Source organism: Sceloporus undulatus, chromosome 6 (genome assembly GCF_019175285.1).
Source record: "Sceloporus undulatus isolate JIND9_A2432 ecotype Alabama chromosome 6, SceUnd_v1.1, whole genome shotgun sequence".
In the NCBI taxonomy this organism is placed as follows: domain Eukaryota; kingdom Metazoa; phylum Chordata; class Lepidosauria; order Squamata; family Phrynosomatidae; genus Sceloporus; species Sceloporus undulatus.
Genome location: NC_056527.1, coordinates 164,650,466 through 164,666,120, shown reverse-complemented (window position 1 = coordinate 164,666,120; position 15,655 = coordinate 164,650,466). Strand labels below are relative to the sequence as shown.

Here is a 15,655-nt window from a genome sequence, read left to right as displayed (position 1 = left end):
CTGTATATTCCTCTTCCTCCTCCGGCATCTCCATCTGCGTGTGGAAGAAAGCAACTTTGGAGATGTCCATGTCAGATGATGGCATCTCCAGCAATCTTGACCTGGAGTGCTGGGAGCTGAAATTAGAGGATGGTGGCTCAGCTGTTCCATACAAGATAAGGCTCCATTCTTTTAACTTCCCTGCAAAATATTATGAATTCAGCAATAATATCAAACCAGCAATAATTTTAGTGGGACAGCCCTCCGCATTAATAGAATAATGAAATAAATGTACATGTTACCAATAAAAAAAGTATATGCAATTGACTTTTTGAGATCCTGAACAAAGAGTACAGTTATACTATTTCAAGTATAAAGGGACACTATCAAACTGCAGGTTGTGGATAATTTTGGGGATTCTTCCTGGGGAGGGAGAACCTACAAGCAAAACCCAGCACATGGTTTGTCCATTTTTCTTCATTCAAGAACTCCTTCCATGCCAAATTCTCTGCTGGGATACATGTTTTAGAAAATGGAAGGCATACCGTATGAGGAGCGGCTTAAGGAGCTGGGAATGTTTAGCCAAATAAAAAGCAATAGCAATAGCAAGAAGGTTAAGAGGGGACATGGCAGTAATAAATATTTGAAGGGATGTCATAGTGAAGAAGGAAGAGGCTTGTTTTCCACAGCTCCAGAGACTAGGACAAGGAGCAATGGATTCAAACTACAGGAAAAGAGACTTGACCTAAATTTCAGGAGGAACGTCTTGGTGATCGGAGCTGTTCAACACAGTGGAATATGCTCCCTCTGAGTGTGGTGCATTCTCCTTTTTTGGAGGTTTTTAAGCAGAGGCTGGATGGCCATCTGTCGGGAGTGCTTTGATTGTGAGTTCCTGCATGGCAGGGGTTGGACTCAATGGCCCCTGTGGTCTCTTCCAACTCTATGATTCTATGGGGAAAATGCTTTAGGGAGCAACTGCCATGCCTGTTGAGATGCCTCTGTGCAAGGCCAGAATCAAGAGGGACATGCACAACATTCTTGAGTGGTTGCAGATTGCAGAGGAAAAAGAGTTGCAGTGGGCACAGTCCAACTTGGAGAAACTAGCCCACTATCACAAATTTTGTACTGGAAGAATACCAGATAAGTGTAAACTGCCAGTTGTGGCTATGTGAAAACTTCCCTTATTCTGGAAAGGACTGACAAGTTCCATCCTTCCACAATGCTCAAAAGGCCAGTTAATCATGTTGCCAGTATTCTTTGTTTGAAGCCAACGCCTTAAATCCCCTTAATTCCCAGGAAGGTGTGTGCATTACGATTTGCTAACATGCACAAGTCCTTGGCTTTTCTTTCAAGATTATTCTTCTCAACAACTGTTTTAAAAAGAAACCAATCGTTATAAATCAAACTGTCCAAAGGGGTCAAGGAAGATTAAAAGATGTCCTTCCAATAAGGTGCCAGCCATGGAACTCAGGTTTGGCTGTGGTTTTGAGGGCTTTTAAAAAATAAAAAAACACATATACCAAGGAGCTTTAGAAGTAATCCACCAGAGTGCAGAACAAATTTGCTTTAAAGACCTCCAGGAAAGGTATGGTGAAATATGTGTTTGCAGGGATTTATAGCAGCTTCCTGCGATAAATATATTTTAGGAGGTGGTCAGAACACACACAGAGAGTGTGAGAGTGAGCACAACTGTTGATGAGGTGAGTTGTATGTGTAGTGATCAAGGGGAGAAAGAAAAACCAGTTCTTACCTATAAAGATTAGGAAGATTAGATAGGCGAGTAGAGGTAGCTATGATCAGCACCTATGCCAAATGTATAGTTGCTTACTGGCTACCACCTTGCATTGGGACTGCTGGCCCAAGCTTACACAATACTAAGATCCTCCCTGCCTCTGTTAGTTCTATGAACTAAATAAGGCTATCAAGTTTAAAGATGTACAGAACATTAAAGACATGTTAGTTAGCCATGTTTAAATATTTGAAGGGATGTCATATTGAGGATGGAGCAAGCTTGTTTTCTGCTGCTCCAGAGTCCAGGACATGGAGCAATGGATTCAAACTACAGTGGTACCTCAGGTTACGAAATTAATTCGTTCCGCCATTCCCTTCGTAACGCGAAAATTTCGTAACCCGAAATAGCTTTCCGTTAGCGCTGGAAGCCTATAGCATTTGAATTTCGCGCCGAAATGAATTTCGTAACCCGAAAAATATTTCGTAACCCGAAACAGTTTTTGCCAATCCAACTTTTTCGTATCCCGGAAATTTCGTAACCCGCGCATTTCGTATCCCGAGGTACCACTGTACAGGAAAGAAGCTGGAACGTGTGCAGAGGCAGGGACGTAGCCAGGATTTTAGGAAGGGGGGGTTCCAGACTAAGTGCCACCATTATAATGGGGCTTGAGTGCGGTGGCGCAACAGCACGCACCATTCATTTTTCTAATGGAAGGGGGGGTCCGGACCCCAAGAACCCCCCCCGCCGGCTACGTCCCTGCCAGAGAAGGGTGATTAAAATGGGGAAAGGCCTGGAAACCATAAAGCCTTATGAGGAGCGACTTAGGGAGATAGTATATCATGCCTAGTGGGATTTATATACAAATCTATATGCATTTAAACACAATAACATGAGGTGTCCCTGTTCAATGCTTCCATTTGTACAACTCTGCCATCCAGTTACCTATTCCTCTCCTTCTGCTACTCTGATTTTAATCCAAGGGGGAGGGGAATTATAGTCAAGACCTATAAAATTTAAACATCAGAGTTCTAAAGTATGCACATTTGGAATGTCTGCGCACCATAAATATGTATATATCACACTGGTTTTCATCAGTTTTACGGGGTAAAACGTATGCGTGTTCTTGCTGCAATCACACCCCCAAAGCAATAAATCCATCAAGTCAATGTTAATTCTACAGATTCCCAAAAATGTTACCGTGCCTAGTGGTTTTTATATACAAATCTAGATGCATTTAAAACCAACAATCATGAGGTGTCTCTGTTCAATGCTTCCATTTGTACACCTCTGACATCCTGTAATTTTTGCAAGTTCTGAGAAAAGGACACAATCCAGAGGTACTTACCGTGTATGTTTAGGTTTCGTACATGATATGGTTTATCCTGGATTTCCAGTGACCATTCTCCGGCTGCCTTTTCTCCCCAGCAATGGACGGTCATGAACTCCCAATGTTTAAAGCCTTGACTGGAATCGTCATGCTGTCTGTTAATGGATGACAATATGAAGGTTGATGTATAGACCTATAGATTTTGCAGGGGTGGGTAGATTTAAGCCAAATAGCCCATCTTCCTACTTAGTGCAGAAAATCCATGAAGTCAGAACAGCCTCAGCAAATGGTTATCCAGTATCTTGCAGCAGTTAGGGGGAAAACCTTCCTGCTCTTCTTCATGGGACATGTCTCACAAGTAATGAGTAAGGGCCTTTTCACACTAGGCTCTTCTCCTGCTAAAACAGTGTTTTCAAAAACACTATTCAATTCGGACTTCTCTCTTCCTTATCACACCTTCATAATCTTTCCAGCATTTCAACCTTCATTTGGGCTAAAACCTTATCACACATAGCATCCTGCGCATCCAATACCACCCAGTTCTGCTTGTTTGGCACATACACAGACATAGATCTTCACACAGAGAAATACCAATAGAAAGCAGTGTAATGTTTAACAAAGGGGCTGGATAGATCGCCCGTAAGAGATTGCTCTGTGCAGCCCCTGGAAGTGCTGGGTTGGGGATGAGGCAACTGCACATCATGCCACTAACCCAGCAGGTCTGTGGCGCACACAGAAGCTGCAAAAAGTGGCTTCTTTTTGCACCATGGAAAGGGCGCCATAGCCGATACCATGGCTCTTCCACAGCTCTTTGACGCAGTGTGTCTACACACTGTGTCAAAGAAAAGCTGAAACATCTGTTAGCAACATGCAATGAGTAAAAACACACAAGAAGACCACTACAAAATGTACTTCACTAATGAAGCTTACCTCCTTCCCAGGAGCTGGGACTTAGTTCCAGAAGGAGATGTTAGGCTGATCTGGAGATCTCCCCGTCGAGGGTGTGAAATAGTAACTCGGACAATAACATGCTCCAGATAAGCAACATGATGGTCAGGCTGGTCAGCACAGGCATTGGTTACAGTTGCTGTCCGCAATGTCTTGTAAGCAGAAAGGAACCTAAAAAATGGGAAATGAAGGAAAGCCTACAGCGGTCAGGCAACCAGAATCCAGGGCGTTGGAGGCATCAGATGATAAATGAACTTCGCCATGTCTAGTTAATCAGTAATTCCTTGTATTCTTGCCTATTTATTGATAAGCAATATTTCTATAATAATTCTCATTTACAACCCCTCCAAAATAGTTTAGACTACTGCTTCTCAAAATGGTGGTCTGTGGACCAGTGTCACATCTTGAGCCATCACCTGGAAGTCTCTGGAGAGTTCCTAGAAAAGAAACAGTTGTAGCCAATGGGCACAAATATGGTACCCTGCCACATTGGATAAAGAAAAAATGTCAGTCCCTCACATCATATATCTTAAGAAGCACTGGTTTACATCAATGAAATGAGCTAACAAAAATACACAGCATATAAGAGTTTGATGTAGTTTACAGCTGGGAGAAAGCCAAGGTGAGAACACTGGTTTTCATTAAATACTGGAGAGAAATCAGCACTGAGGCATGATGTACTGCAAAGGGAAATCATTCCCGAAGACAGGCATTACCTACCACAGAGAAAACCCATCTCTGTGTTTCCACCAAATGGAAATCTGTAGAGCATGGCACAGAAAACCCTGTCTCCTCTGGAGATTGTACATGTTTATTTTATTTTAACAAGTACATTTATACCTCATTTTTTTCCCCTTATGGAGCCCCCAAATAATAAAATACATCGAGTTTCCAGGAGCGCCTCTCATCCAGGCACTGGCCTAAATATGCTTAGTTTTACAAGAACATATGTTTTCACAAGGCATTATGAAGAAGTCAGTTATAGAATGAATTTCAAGCAAAACAATGTAAGAAGGGGCATGTGGATCAGTCTGTCGAGTCTAGCAGTTCATTCATGCAGTCTGGGAAGCACACAAGCAGGGCATGAGTGCAACTGCACCTTCTGCCTCATGCATAAATCCCAGCAACTGAAATACAAAGGAGCACTACCTTCGATATAGGAAGTGACACATAAGTAAGCCGAATTAATAGCCACTGATAGCCCTAACCTTTATGAATCTGCCCAATCACTTTTAAAAGCCATCCAAGTTTTCAGTTGTCACTACATCTTGTGGTGATAAATTCCTCAGTTTAATCTATGCGCTATGTGAATCAATAGGGCTGCATCATGCACCTCCAGGGACCAAAGGGTCAGGTCAGAACAAGATGCTGATGGACTGTCCTTGGAACTTCCTTTTCATTTCACAAGGACAGGTTTAGCCTATGGCTTTTCTCCATAATATCCTTCTTGAACTGGAGGGAAGCGGATTGCTTCAGCATTCTTGGATCTCTTTGAGCTGAAGATGTTATGCTTTTAAAGAGCAGAGTCCCCCGCTGCTTTAGAGTCACCACCCACCAGAAATGAGCCAAATTCCCGCACCAAACTGTGAACATGTTGCTAATGTCCAATTTATTGGGAGGATTGCTTGTCAGTCCACAGACTTGCTCTAGTGATGCTTCTAGCATATGCTGGAAGATGCTCATGGGGATTACATCGTCTCTCTTTAATTTTGTCTTACTCATAAAGCAAGAATTTATGAAAGCTATAAATGATGATGTCACTTACCGGGGAGAGAGAGTTCAAACAACAACAACATTGTCATCTGGACTTCAAAACATTACTTACACGCAGATTGAACTGATTTCAAAATACTGTTTTGCCCAAATGTTTGCAGCTTGTAGTTTAAGTAATGTCAGCCCTAGAATCCTGGTCCAAAATAGGAGCAGGTTGCATAAAAGCAAGAAGGTAACATGCTACCATGCAGAAAGCCTGCCTACTGAAGTGTCATTAATATCCAGTACTTCCTAAATCTGGAGCTCCATGTGCGCTGCAAGGCAAAGCACCTGCATGTATGGATTTCCCCTTTGTGGCAATGGAGGGCTTTGCAGTTAAATGTGCAATGAGAGCTGCCTCCATTCAGGGCTGTCTGAAGGTATCTTACCACCTGGGATAAAGCACAAGACAACACTGGTGGTGGAAGAGGATTATCCATTGCAGCTGAAGATAACAGCCTAGGCTGCAAAGAAGCCTGTGTTGTGTACAGTTCTCTCTTCCCAGCTCTCATTGCTGCCTCACTCTGCCTAGTTAATGGTACAGCCAACCCTATCTCCTTGGCTGAAACAAAGTTTGAACGGAGTTTTCTCAATGTGTAGATCAGATCTCCCATGCTCACTGTATTTCTGCACCTAGGCCACATATCCACCATATTTATACCCAGTGTATTTCTGCAGGCTTCCAATTGAGCAGACAGGCTCACACCATGGTGCCGTTCGTAGCCTTTGATTTTTTCCTAGTTAATGGGGTTACAACCCAGGTTTATTCAGTTGCCAACTCTGATACCTGGGAATAAATCTGTGAGGTACAGAGTATAACCTTGTGTAACCTATAGAGTATTATATAAGATACAGTGCAGAAAACTAGTGACAGGTTAAGTGTGGGCAAAAGGCCTCCTCGAAAGTAAATAAGATAAGAGATGAGAATGCTGATGCTTCTAACAACACAGTGAAATTTCAGCAGATGTGACCTAAAACAACCTCCTAGCATATGTAATGGCTGGCATAATTAGGATGGCAGGCAGCATAAGACTCCAACTGTACTGAAGGTAGGGATATGGCTTTGTGTACCTTCAGGTTGTTTCTGACCTCTCATGGGTTTTTCTTGGCAAGATATGTTCAGAGGAGGTTTGCACTTGCCTTCCCCTGAGGATGAGAGCATGCAACTTGTCCAAGATCACCCAATAGGTTTCATGGTCAAGTGATGAATCAAACCCTGGTCTTTGGAGTCCTAGTCCCACATTCAAACCATTACGCCACATTGGGTACAGGGAGAACATGAATGTCTCCAGATTAGGTCTATATTCTAATCACTCCACTGCAATGGCTTGTGAACATGGGCACAACAATGCCTTTGCATAATGAGTAACATTATGTTTTCTACTGTAGCTGATCCACACCCCAGAACAGGAGGGAGATGGGAGGAGAGCAGAAAGTTGCTTGCACACGCAGGGAATCTAGATCAAGGCAACGCTGAACCAACTTCCAATCATCCTCAGGGTTCAAAAAGAGTTTATGCAGCTCAGTAATTAGAACCAGTCAAGGCAAAAGCCACAGCAAGCTCTACCAGCAGAAAACAAACTCTTAGAGAAGGGATGGGTGGGAGAGAGAATGACAATGCAGTGCAAAGCAAAGAAAAAAGCTTAGGGGGAAAATAGTCTAGGAACACACCTGTTCTTCACCTCTCTTGAGAATGAACCCATCAAAGTAACCTAACAATCTCAGATCAGTTCCTTGATGGATGGAAGTTAAACCCTGGGGAGGGTTCTGTAGATTTTCATCTCTTGTCAGGGTTTTGCAAACATACTGTACTTGGACTTGCATTTAAGGGTGCAGCCACACTGCAGAATTAATGCAGTTTGACACTGCTTTAACTGTCACAGCTCATGGAATCCTATGAGATCCTGGGATTTCTAGCTTGATGTGGCACCAGAGCCCTGTGACAGAGAAGACTGACTATTTCACAAAACTATAAATTCCAAAATTCCATAGCGTTGAGCCATGACAGTTAAAACGGTATCACACGGTTTTAATTCTGCAGTGTAGATGCAGCCTACTTTCCAGATGGCCCTTCTGTTAAAAAGCAGGGAGATACACAAAATGCAACAGCTGTGGCATCTCCCATTCAATGTTCCAGCCACTGCTTTTCTGTTACCACCACTTTTCTGTTACTACACACACACCCTTTCAGGAGCATTCCAGTGCTCCATGCTTTCTGAGCACATTCAGGCTGGAATACTTTGAATCTGCACTGCAAAAATAATGCAGTTTGACACCACTTTGACATCACTCATGTGGTCTTGGAAACTAAGCAGGGTCAGGGCCTACACGATTCAAATATTCTTCATTTAAATCAAACAGACTATGATCTGGCCACATGCAGAAGAATTTGGGCTTTTTGCATGGTGGTGGTGGTGGTGGGGGGAATTCCCTAAATTCAACTAAAAAGGATTTGTGATATTTACTGCATTATCTGCGAGGATGTGCATTATCAAACATGTGGCCATGTGTCCGCTTTGGATGGAATCGCATGGCAGCACAGGGAGGGCAAATGGATGCAAATTTGTGCAGGAAAGTGAACACAATGGTGCAAATGTGGAAAAAAACTGCAGCAATTTACATATTACACTTATGTGTAGACTAGCCCAAGGAACATCAGGTGCTGTAAGCCAAATTTCAATGGAAGGCAATGGAAACCCCCGCTTTGAGTCTTCTTTTCCTAAGTAAACACTATGAAATTCATGAACTCACCATAAGTCAACAACAAGTGCCTTGACAGCACATGCACACATATTGAGTTGCCACCCTTTCCCCTGGAGACTGGAGCAAGGAGGAACCATCCCATATTGTTTCTTTTTTCTCTCCATCTCTTATGCCTTAGGCATGACTGTTTTAAAATGTAAATAGTAAGCCTGAGGGCAGGGACTGTCATGCTACGTCTCTTTGTAAGTTGCTCTGGGAGCCTAAAAAGGGAGGGATACACATTCTTTAAATAACAGTATGGTAGGAGGGGCAGCTTCAAAAGAATAGAAAGGGAGAGAAAGAAAAATATTTTGTCCCTTTCCTCCACACACTGCTCATCTGGAGAGGTTTATTTATTTGGTTTAATTTTTACTTGAAACCTAACTTAAATAATTCACATAGCTTACGAACACTGCAGATGTTTGGCAGCAGGAAAGGTGGAAACCCTCCATGCTTGGAGTAGATGACACTTGGGGATCCCTTCAGACTTCCCAGTTCTATGATTCTCTTGTTCTTCCACTTGTATCTCAGTTAGGCCCATGCATCTTCTGTCTTCCTCCAAGGAAGACCTGTGAATAATACCAGCCTTAAGCTGGTATTAGGCATACTTCAACCAAAGTTAAAGTTTCAGGCCACAGTCAGTGCTGATCCTGGTTGTGTATGGTTAGTACCAGGGCATGAAGGCACTAAAAGAATGGAGAAAAGCATTTCTGACCATGGGTGGGAATACCTTTCTTCCTCAATATATGGACTTGGGGTATTAAGGTACCAGGTCATAGTCAGTGCTTATCTAGGTTAATTTTAGATTGATTGTATTTTATGATGTTTTCTATTTTAATGGGGGGTTAGGGAATTATGTTTAATTAATGTCACTGTGATTTTATGATTGTTACTCGCCTCAATATTATTTAATAATAATAATAATAATAATAATAATAATAATAATAATTTGTTTTATTTATATACCGCTATTCCAAAGATCATAGCGGTGAACAGCAAATAAGCTAATTATGGTATTTATACCCTGCCCTTCAGCCCTAAAAGCTATCAGACTGGCTTACAATTAATATTATTAATATTAGTATTATTATTATCCTGGTTGTGTATGGTTAGTGTATGCACGCTCCTATGTATGTGCCTTCAACTGTCGTGTTATGGGGACCCCATTAATTTCATAGGGTTTTCTTAAGCAAAGAAGACTCAGAAGTGGTTTCCTAGTTCACACTTCTGAAATGTAGCTTACAGCACCTGGTATTCCCTGGTAGTTTCCCGCCCAAGTACTAACCAGGGCTGACCTTGCTTAGCTTCCAAGATCAGACAGGGTCTGGTTCCTTTGGGGTACTTAGGCTTGGTACCAGGTGGAAGTCTGGAGTTGTCTGATCCACAGAGTTGCCATGAGTCAAAGCTGACTCAAAGACAGTTAACAACAAATCAGGGACTAAAAGAACAGAGAATAGCATTTCTGATCATTGTCAGAAATACCTTTGCTCTCCAAAGTAAATCAGAGTGGAAGCAGTGTAAACACGTGAAGTTTGGGGTGCCTGTTCACAAGGGAAAGAGCCCATGCCTTTATCATTTTTATGCATCTTTTCTATGGGTTCACTTGAAAAATATCTGAAATCCTTTGTGGAAAAACATGCAACACACTTTTAGCCCTGCAATAAAAGTACTACAGAGGTAGTGGAGGAGAGGTATACCAATTCATACTCACCACGACGGCTTTTTATTTGAAGTTCCAACGCAAATGTGCTGGGCAGGGACCATCTGCCATTTCTTTGCTTCAACGACAAGAGCTTCTGCATCCACCAGGCCAAATCCATACAAATGGCTAACTGAAAAGACAGGTGTCTCAGAGATTCACTGGTTTATCAAAGACCTGTTATTGCTCACAAGCTAGAGAGATAGGTTTTTAACTGTAACTGTAAACAGATTTTGTTAATCCATAAACTCCCTGGATTTTAGAACTTGTTCTTCTTATTCTGTCCCGTCCTTGCCCATGGATTTCCCATTGATTTTTTTCCTCCAGCTATTCTCCTTGAACCTCTTTGTGGCACAAAAAATGTTACTTTCATTAAAAAGAATAGGATATTTAAAATTTATGTTGCTCTGCCTTTTGGTTGTCAACAGTTCAAATTCCCCAAAGACTAGCAAATACCATCCCTAATGGAACTGGCTGTCTTAGGCTACATTTCATAACATAGATGCTTGTGTGAAACCTTTTCTTTTTACAGTAGCTGTCCCTGTTTCTTTGGTGCCTTTGAGGCAAGGGCTTGCTGGTGGACAAGTGGGTTTTGTGTTTGCAGGACAGAAAGTATCCTGCTCTCCCTGTTGCAGGTTCAGAGTTGGGGGAGGCATCTTTGTGTTTGTTTTTAAAGGGAGGCTCCATGGTGCTATGAATGCAGTAAGTCATCGGTTTAATCCTTAGCATCACCAGCCTCAAGGATATCATAGCTCAGGAAGTCTCACAGCTCAGAAAGACCTTGACTTCTAGACTTCTAGACTTTTTAGACTTATACATGAGTGTATACAGTATGCAAATTCTAGATTCAAGTGCATACTGGTGGGCCTACCTAATATTTATCAAGCACTTCTGTCTGCAATGCCAAGCACCATGATCTGAGGCACCGAACAGAAGGACAGGTTGCTTACCTGTAACAGTATTTCTTCGAGTGGTCATCTGCGAATACATACAAATGGGTTGTACTGCGCCTGCGCAGTGCCTTCGGAAACTTCTGGAATCACTAGGCAAAGTACTCTTTGCAACATGTTGAAACTTTTTGGCGGTAGCTCCGCCCATCCCTTATAAAGCCCCTGCCTTCCCGCTCTTTCCCCAGTTCCGCAATTTTTCCGCCAAGTAGGCGATAAGAATGAGCCAATAAAGAGCAGGACACTGAGGGGAGGATGGGCGGGATTTGTATGTATTCGCAGATGACCACTCGAAGAAATACTGTTACAGGTAAGCAACCTGTCCTTCTTCTTCGTGGTCTCTGCGAATCATACAAATGGGTTGAGACTGGCGAGCTAAGGTCAGTGGAGGAGGGAGTGTCATATTAACCTTGTCTCCAACACTATTGCTGATACCAATAAAGCAAGAAAGACACAAAGCAGTGGTCTAATTGGTGTTGTTATTATTATCACCATATTCGTTAAGATAAACAACCAACAATCTCATGAACTCAACCCAATAGTATCATGAACCCAGGAGTCTGAAAAACATCTTATTTGCAAATAATGCAAAAGGAAAAAACAACATGTGCCCCCCAGACCTTAGTCAGTGCAAACCAGACAACAGGACAGCCCTCCCAAAGGCTGCATCTCCCCTGGCCCTGGTGTCCAACCTGTAATGCTTGATGAAAGTCATAGGTTGTGACCACACTGCAGCCTTGCAGATGTCATCCAAGGGCACACCTGACAGAAAGGCAGAAGATGCCGCAACTGCCCTTGTAGTGTGAGACCGAGCCCTAGCTGGCAAGGGTTTACCCAACAGTTCATAAGATAAACAAATAGTGTTAGAAACCCACTTGGAGAGTCTCTGAGCCGACACAGGCAGTCCTTTTTTGGACTCCGAATAGCACTGGAACAGTCTTTCGGAGCGGCTAGAGTCTCTAGTCCTGTCGAGGTAGAAAGCCAGGGCCCTACGAACGTCCAAGGTGTGCAGAGCTCGCTCGGCATCGGTGGTTGGGTTCGGGGCCAGCGTCGGGAGAACAATGTCTTGGCACATGTGAAACACAGAAACAACCTTAGGCAAAAAGGTAATGTCTGTTCTAAGAACTACCTTGTCCAGGTGGAAAATGAGGTATGGTTGGTCTCGACGCAAGGCACAGAGCTCGCCCGCACGGCGGGCAGAGGTGATGGCCACCAGAAACACTGTTTTCCAAGTTAGCAGCCTGATGTCCGTGGTGGCCAAGGGCTCGAACGGTTTGGACTGTAGTGATCGTAGCACCGCATCAAGGCTCCAGGCCGGGGGTGGTAGAGATGCCTGCGGATGGAGGTTGCTGCATCCCTTTAGAAAACTCTTTACCAAGGGGTCCTTGAAAAAGGAAGGCTTGCCATTAAACTGAAAGGAAGAACAAATGGCCGACAAGTAACACTTGACGGAGGTGAGAGAAAGGCCTGAGTCAATCAAAGACATCAAAAAGTCCAGGACCACCGGTGTCGTGACTTGAGTTGGAGACAGTTGCCTGCTGGCTAGGAACCTGGTGAACCTGTTCCATTTCAAAGCATAGGACTTCTGAGTAGCTGGCTTGTGGGCGGCCAGAATGACTCTGCGCACGGGAGACGGTAGCCGTACTAGGGATGGATCCTCCACGCTACCAGGGGCAGGGTGTCGATGTCCGGGTGTCGAACCCGACCCTCTTGAACCGTGAGGAGATCCGGTCTGTGTTCGATCCGGAGGAAGTTGGTCTGGGATAGGTGGAGGAGACAGGGGAACCAAGGCTGTCCCGGCCACCACGGAGTGATCAGGATGGCATCCGAGGCATCCGATGTCATTTTGGAGACTGTCCTGGTGATCAGTGGAAAGGGGGGAAACGCGTACAGCATAACCCCCGACCAGAGGAACCCGAACGCGTCCCCGAGGGATTGTTCGTTCGGCGTTCGGGAGCAGAACTGGGGACAATGGGTGTTGTGGACAGTCGCGAACAAGTCTATTTGTGGGGTTCCCCACCGACTGAAGAGGTCGAGCACCGTATCGGGGTGGAGTCTCCACTCGTGGCATTGGGACGGAGACCTGCTGAGAAGGTCCGCCAGGTCGTTCTGGACACCCGGCAGGTGCACTGCTTGGAGTAGGATGTTCCGGTCTATGCACCAATCCCAGACCTCGAGTGTGATGTTGAGTAGTGTACGAGATCTGGTTCCTCCCTGTTTGTTCAGGTAATACATGACGGTGGTGTTGTCTGTCCTGAGCTGAACCACCTTGTCGGATAGAGAGGATTCGAAGACCCTTAGAGCCTTCTGTACCGCCAGTAGCTCCAGGGCATTGATGTGAAGCCTCTTTTCGTCCTGGGACCACTGTCCTTTGGCCCACAAGTCCGTGGTGTGGGCTCCCCATCCGTCCTCTGATGCGTCGGTGGTCAGCACAACCTCGGGCTGGGGTTGAGAAAAAGGCATGCCGGCGCAAACGTTCCGGGAGCCGAGCCACCAGCGGAGGGAGCGAGCGACTGGTCTCGGGATCGTGAGGTGACGTGACGGGTGGTCCGTCTCTGGGTCGAAGACAGAAAGAAACCAGGACTGGAGAGGTCGGGACTGGAGTCTTGCCCACGGTGTTACGAATGTGGTTGACGCCATATGTCCTAGGGCTACCTGGACGTCCCTGGCAACTATTCTTCTTCGGCCGACACATCTTCCGATGGCTCGGGCGAGAGTTAGAAAACGGTCGGAGGGCAAGGATGCGACACAAGTGTTTGAATCGAGGGTCGAGCCGACGAACCTTATGATTCTGGAGGGCAGTAGTTGAGACTTCTCGAGGTTCACGACCAGTCCCAGACTTTGCAGGAGCTCTAAGGTTTCGGCAATGTGACGGCTGAGCTCTTGGTCCGATGGCGCCACCAGCAACCAGTCGTCCAGGTACGGGAAGACTCTGATGCCCCGGCGATGTAGATGGGATACTACAGGTGCCATGCACTTGGTGAAAACTCGAGGGGCTGTGGACAGCCCGAAGGGAAGGACGTTGTACTTGTAGGCGTTGGTCCCGACGGCAAAGGCCAAGAACCTGCGGTGGCTCTCGCGGATGCTGACGTGGAAGTAGGCGTCCTTTAGGTCGATCGTCGCAAACCACAGGCCCTGGTGCAATAAAGGTAAGATAGAGGCAAGCGTTACCATACGAAAACGCCTGTAGGAAAGATAGGCGTTAAGGGCTCTTAAGTCTAGTATGGGCCTGATGCCCCCATCGGCCTTGGGGACTGTAAAATAGCGGGAGAAGAAACATCTAGGAAAGTCCACGGCGTCTATCGGTGAGATAGCGCCCTTTGCTAAGAGGGTGCGTACTTCGTCGAGAAGGGTGTCCGAGGGGAGGGTGGAAAGGAAAACTCCAGTTGGTGGGAGTTCTTCGAATTCGAGGGTGTAACCCCTACGGACGATGGTAAGTGCCCAGGAATCGGTGGAAATCGAGGCCCAGACGGTGGAAAAAGGCCTCAGTCTATCTAGGAAAACAGGAGGGGAAGGGGTGACGGAGTACGCGGCGTCCCCTCAGTTCCTCTTCTTATTTTGTTCGGGATCCTGCCTCCTGTAGCCTTTCTTGTACTTGGAGCCAGAACGACGTCCCGAAGAAGAAGAGGATTGGGAGGGGTAGCGCTGTCTGGACTGGTCCTGACGCTGGAATGGGCGGTCCTGCTGGTAGGGCCTCTGGCCCTGACCATACCACTGGCGGATGCCCGTAAAGCGCTTACGGGAAGAAGTCTGAGGAGAGGACGACATACCGTGTTTCTTGGCCGCAGTCCTCATCCTATACTTGAAGTTCAACTTCTCGTCCGTTTCGCGGTGGAAGAGGCCATCTTCATCGAAGGACATGTCCTCGATTGTGGAGCGAGCATTTTGGTTTAAGTCGGAGGACCTCAACCATGCATGTCTCCGCAAGGCGATGGCTGCTGACATGGATTTCGCGGCACAGTCAGTGGAATGTCTTGCCGATGTGATGATCCAGCTGCCAATTGAATGAGCCTCGTCTCGGACCTCTGAGAGGATGCCTTGGGAGTCGTCGGGAAGGTCAGGAATGAGAGGGGAGATCTTCTCCATGAGCCATTGTATGTATGCGCCCATACACGCGTTGTAATTGGCTACTCTCATCCCCAGGGCCGAAGAGAAGTAGGCCTTTTTAGCGAGGGCGTCGATTTTCTTAGCCTCTCTGTCCGACGGCATCAAGGAAGCTTTAGGAGTGGAGGCGCGCTGGGAGCCCTCCACGATGGCCGAGTTCTGGCGCGGATGTTCAAGTAGCCATGTTGGGCGCGGAGCCACTCTGTACAGGAATTCAATCTTCCTGTTACTAGCAGCTGTCGATGCTGGGGCTGCCCATGAGCGTCTGGCTAGCTTCTCCAATGAAGGGAGCAGAGGGATGGCAGGTGGAGTGGGGAGCTTGCCATGAATCCTCCTCTCAATTGGATCAGAGGCCTCGTCTTCTGTCTGGGCGAACTGAATATCGAGAGCGTTCCCCATCTTGATCACATGCTCGGCAAATGTGC

At 45.6% G+C, this 15,655-nt stretch overlaps 1 protein-coding gene across 1 annotated transcript in view; it reads right to left on the bottom strand.

Annotated features, from left to right (window-relative positions):
• Positions 1–15,655, bottom strand: part of PCSK6 (proprotein convertase subtilisin/kexin type 6) — a 79,336-nt gene that overhangs the window by 14,033 nt on the left and 49,648 nt on the right. Inside the window, exons 11-14 of the mRNA XM_042475901.1 lie at positions 10,192–10,312; positions 3,969–4,157; positions 3,057–3,193; positions 1–180 (exon numbers count right to left, since the gene is read on the bottom strand). Of these exons, the coding sequence (XP_042331835.1) occupies positions 1–180; positions 3,057–3,193; positions 3,969–4,157; positions 10,192–10,312 (627 nt within the window). The remainder of the gene's footprint in view (positions 181–3,056; positions 3,194–3,968; positions 4,158–10,191; positions 10,313–15,655) is intronic.